The sequence below is a fragment of the Antechinus flavipes genome, chromosome 4 (assembly GCF_016432865.1).
Source record: "Antechinus flavipes isolate AdamAnt ecotype Samford, QLD, Australia chromosome 4, AdamAnt_v2, whole genome shotgun sequence".
NCBI classification, from domain to species: domain Eukaryota; kingdom Metazoa; phylum Chordata; class Mammalia; order Dasyuromorphia; family Dasyuridae; genus Antechinus; species Antechinus flavipes.
Genome location: NC_067401.1, coordinates 106,470,562 through 106,473,849, shown reverse-complemented (window position 1 = coordinate 106,473,849; position 3,288 = coordinate 106,470,562). Strand labels below are relative to the sequence as shown.

Here is a 3,288-nt window from a genome sequence, read left to right as displayed (position 1 = left end):
TAACTCTGTCAGAAAGATATGGTAAATATATATATATAATTAAACACTGACTGTACAACCTCAGGTATGTGCTAAGCACTGGAGATACAAGAATATTACAATCTAATTTATGCTTTTTAAATTAACAAGCATTTATTTTTTTCTCACATACACACCCATAAAAGAAGGAAAAATCAAAACCCTTGTAATGAATATGTTTTGAAGCAAATATATATATATATTTTTCCCAGATTGGCTATGTTCACAAATATATGCTGTCTGCTATTTAAACTCATTTCATCTTGATCAGAAAGTGGATAACAAGGATCAGCATTGATTTTCTGGTTATTGCATTGATCAAAATTATTAAGCCTTCCAAGTGTCTTCATAATATTGTTATACGAATTGCTCTCTTTGTTCTTCTCTCTTCATTTTGCATCAGTTCATACAACTCTTTCCCATTTCTCTGAATCTATCCTTTTTATCATTTTTTTGTGGTACAATAAAATCCGATTACATTTATGTATTACAAATTGTTTGACCATTTTCTAATTAATGGAAACCATAGCTCTTTGCTTAGATTCAAATTCTAACTCCAAAATTCACTGATTATGTTGACACAAATAAATTTTTAATTGTCCTATAGTCTCAATTTTTAATATGTTTTAGGATTGTTATGAGGCCAAAAAGAAAAAATATACATATGTATAATTTTATTATTATCATTTATCATTATTTATACAAGGAATAGTCTTCTCTTTCCCAGGTGAAATTATCTTTTTGGTTCTCAAATATTTCTTAAGCTCCTTATATGGTGTTTCTAAGTGTACATCATATTCTTCTCATTAAACTGTAAGGTCTGTTATGGTAGGAAACTGAGTTGTTTTCCATCTTTTCATTCCTATACTCTTGTCCTTAGTAGAAGTTTAATTCATTGAATTCGCTTGTAATAGCCACCTTAAGAGCTTTTCAATAGTAGGAAAGATGAGTTAGACTGGGGTTTTGAGTTTTTAATTGTTTCTTGAGCTAAGGAAGTATCTTGTGATTTGGAGTTGGTGATGATACTTATGGAAGCCATTGAAAAGAGTTTTTAAAAAGACAAATGATATGAAAGTGGGAATCACTTGCTATTTCCCAATTAGCATTGTCAGTGGAGAAAATGAAATGTAGCAGTGAACAGTTTTAACATCAGCAGTGTCATAGTCATTAGATGAGACACAATTTCATCTTTCAGGTTTATTGGAAAAAGTAAGAACAATAGAGGCAAGCAGAAATATATAAAGGCTGCTCTTTATTAATGCCACTTGTCCTTGTGATTTTAGTGCTAACAAAAACAAATGTACTATAAATATATGAAGAAAGTGACTGTTGTAGTAGTCCCTTCTCTTACTCTTCATTGGTTAGCTACAATATGAATTATTTCTGAGTTATTTTACTGATTCTCCTAGAAAATGCACTTTTTATTTTACTAAATTAGTTTGATATTTTAGAAATGTCTCAAACTATGCATGTGTATTTCCTTTTGTAGTATGAAGTTGCACTGACACATTTCTTGTAGTTTTAGCCACATGAAATAACATTATCTGAGACTCTTTCTTTTGGCACTAGTCTAGAACCTTGATCTCTAATCCATTGTTAGATGGGGCTAAGGTTATGTCATTTGTTTGGAATTTTTACAAGCTAAGAGCTTTCAAAAACCTACCTATGAAAAGAAACGTGGGATCTTTCATTTCAAAAACCTTTATTGACCCACTAGCAGACATGAGGTGATTTAGAGAGAAAAGAATAAAATGACGTTAACTATAACTTAAATTTCATGTCTACTCTGACCTCTGAAAATTTAAATACAAAGAGTCCTAGTGTTATATACTGATGAAACCAGTAGGTTTCCTCAGTACTTTTCTTCAGTAGAGGAAATGAAATTGATAAAGGAGTTGAAAGCAAAGATGCTCAAGGTTCTATCCTCAAAATCAGAAAACAAAAGCTGACAATATTATTTATTGACCCAGAAAATTGCTATTTCATATTATACTCTACACCAACAAGCCAATCTCCTCAACTCCCTTATGACCATAACACTTATAGTTCCATACATAATATCCCTATCCTCTGCAACTGTCTTTTCAAAGCATTCTTGATTTCTTTATTGCGTAGACTATAAATGAAAGGATTAAGAAAGGGTGTGATGATAGAGTAGACAACAGCCAGTGCTCTATCATAATCAAGTGAATAGCTTTTCTTCAGTCTCACATACATGAAAAGGATACTCCCAAAAAAGATGATGACCACAGTAAGGTGGGAGGCACAAGTGGAAAATGCCTTCTTTTTGCCCTCAGCTGAAGGTATTTTGAAGACGGTTCGAATAATCTGGACATAGGAAGTGAGGATCAATAGGAAAGTTACTAAGATTTTGCAGGAGTTGATAATAAAGTCCACTAGTACATTGATGGAAGTGTCTGTGCAAGCCAAACTTAATACTGGTGGAAAGTCACAAAAGATATGCTGAATGTGATTGGGGCCACAAAAGGGGAGCTGAGAAACCAAGGAGATCTCAACTATTGGCCCTGCCAAGCCACCCAACCAGCAACCTGCAGCCATCTTGGTACAGAGTGCTGAGGTCATTAGGGTAGGATAATGGAGGGGACGGCAGATGGCTAGATATCTGTCATAAGCCATGGCTGTGAGGAGATAGCATTCAGAAGCTCCAAGAGAGTGGAAAAAGTAGATTTGAAGGAGACATCCAGAAAAGGAGATAGTCTTCTTGTTGCTGAGAAGATTAGCAAGCATCTTAGGGATAGTGGCAGCTGTGTATCCAAGCTCAAGGAGGGAGAGGACACTAACAAATTGATACATTGGTGTATGAAGTTTAGCATCCAATCTGACCAACAGAAAGATCATTAAATTTCCCAAGATGGTGACAAGGTAGATGAGAAGCAATAGGAAAAACAGATAAGTCTGGACACCCTGAAGTTGAGGAAAGCCCAAGATGATAAACTCTGTGACCTTGCTCCAATTTCCAGTGTCCATTTCTTTCTGGTCATGGTCCTAGTAGGCACAGAGAAAGATATGTGAGATATAGCTTTCTGGATGGAAGTGAAAGCCCTTCAGTTTTCTTCACTAATTCATCTTTTGTTAGTTCATACTATTTTTTCAGGTTGTGTTAGTTTTTCTGCCCAACTGATTAGAACTCCTTGGAGAATTTTCATTTCTATTTTTGTACACCTAGAACCTAGTCTAGTACATAGTATGTTCTGTAATAAATGTTTACTAAATTGAATTGATCTTCATCTTTTACCCTTACCTTACCCC

At 34.3% G+C, this 3,288-nt stretch overlaps 1 protein-coding gene across 1 annotated transcript; it reads right to left on the bottom strand.

Annotated features, from left to right (window-relative positions):
• Window positions 1-2,058: 2,058 nt before the first annotated feature.
• Window positions 2,059-3,006, bottom strand: LOC127561299 (olfactory receptor 6N1). The gene has a single exon (XM_051996582.1). It carries the CDS (start codon window positions 3,004-3,006, stop codon window positions 2,059-2,061), a length of 948 nt encoding a protein of 315 aa, XP_051852542.1.
• Between the last annotated feature and the right edge of the window lie 282 nt (window positions 3,007-3,288).

Excerpts from the sequence above, each read along its gene's own strand:
- LOC127561299 (XM_051996582.1), bottom strand. The coding sequence starts at position 3,006 with ATGGACACTGGAAATTGGAGCAAGGTCACAGAGTTTATCATCTTGGGC.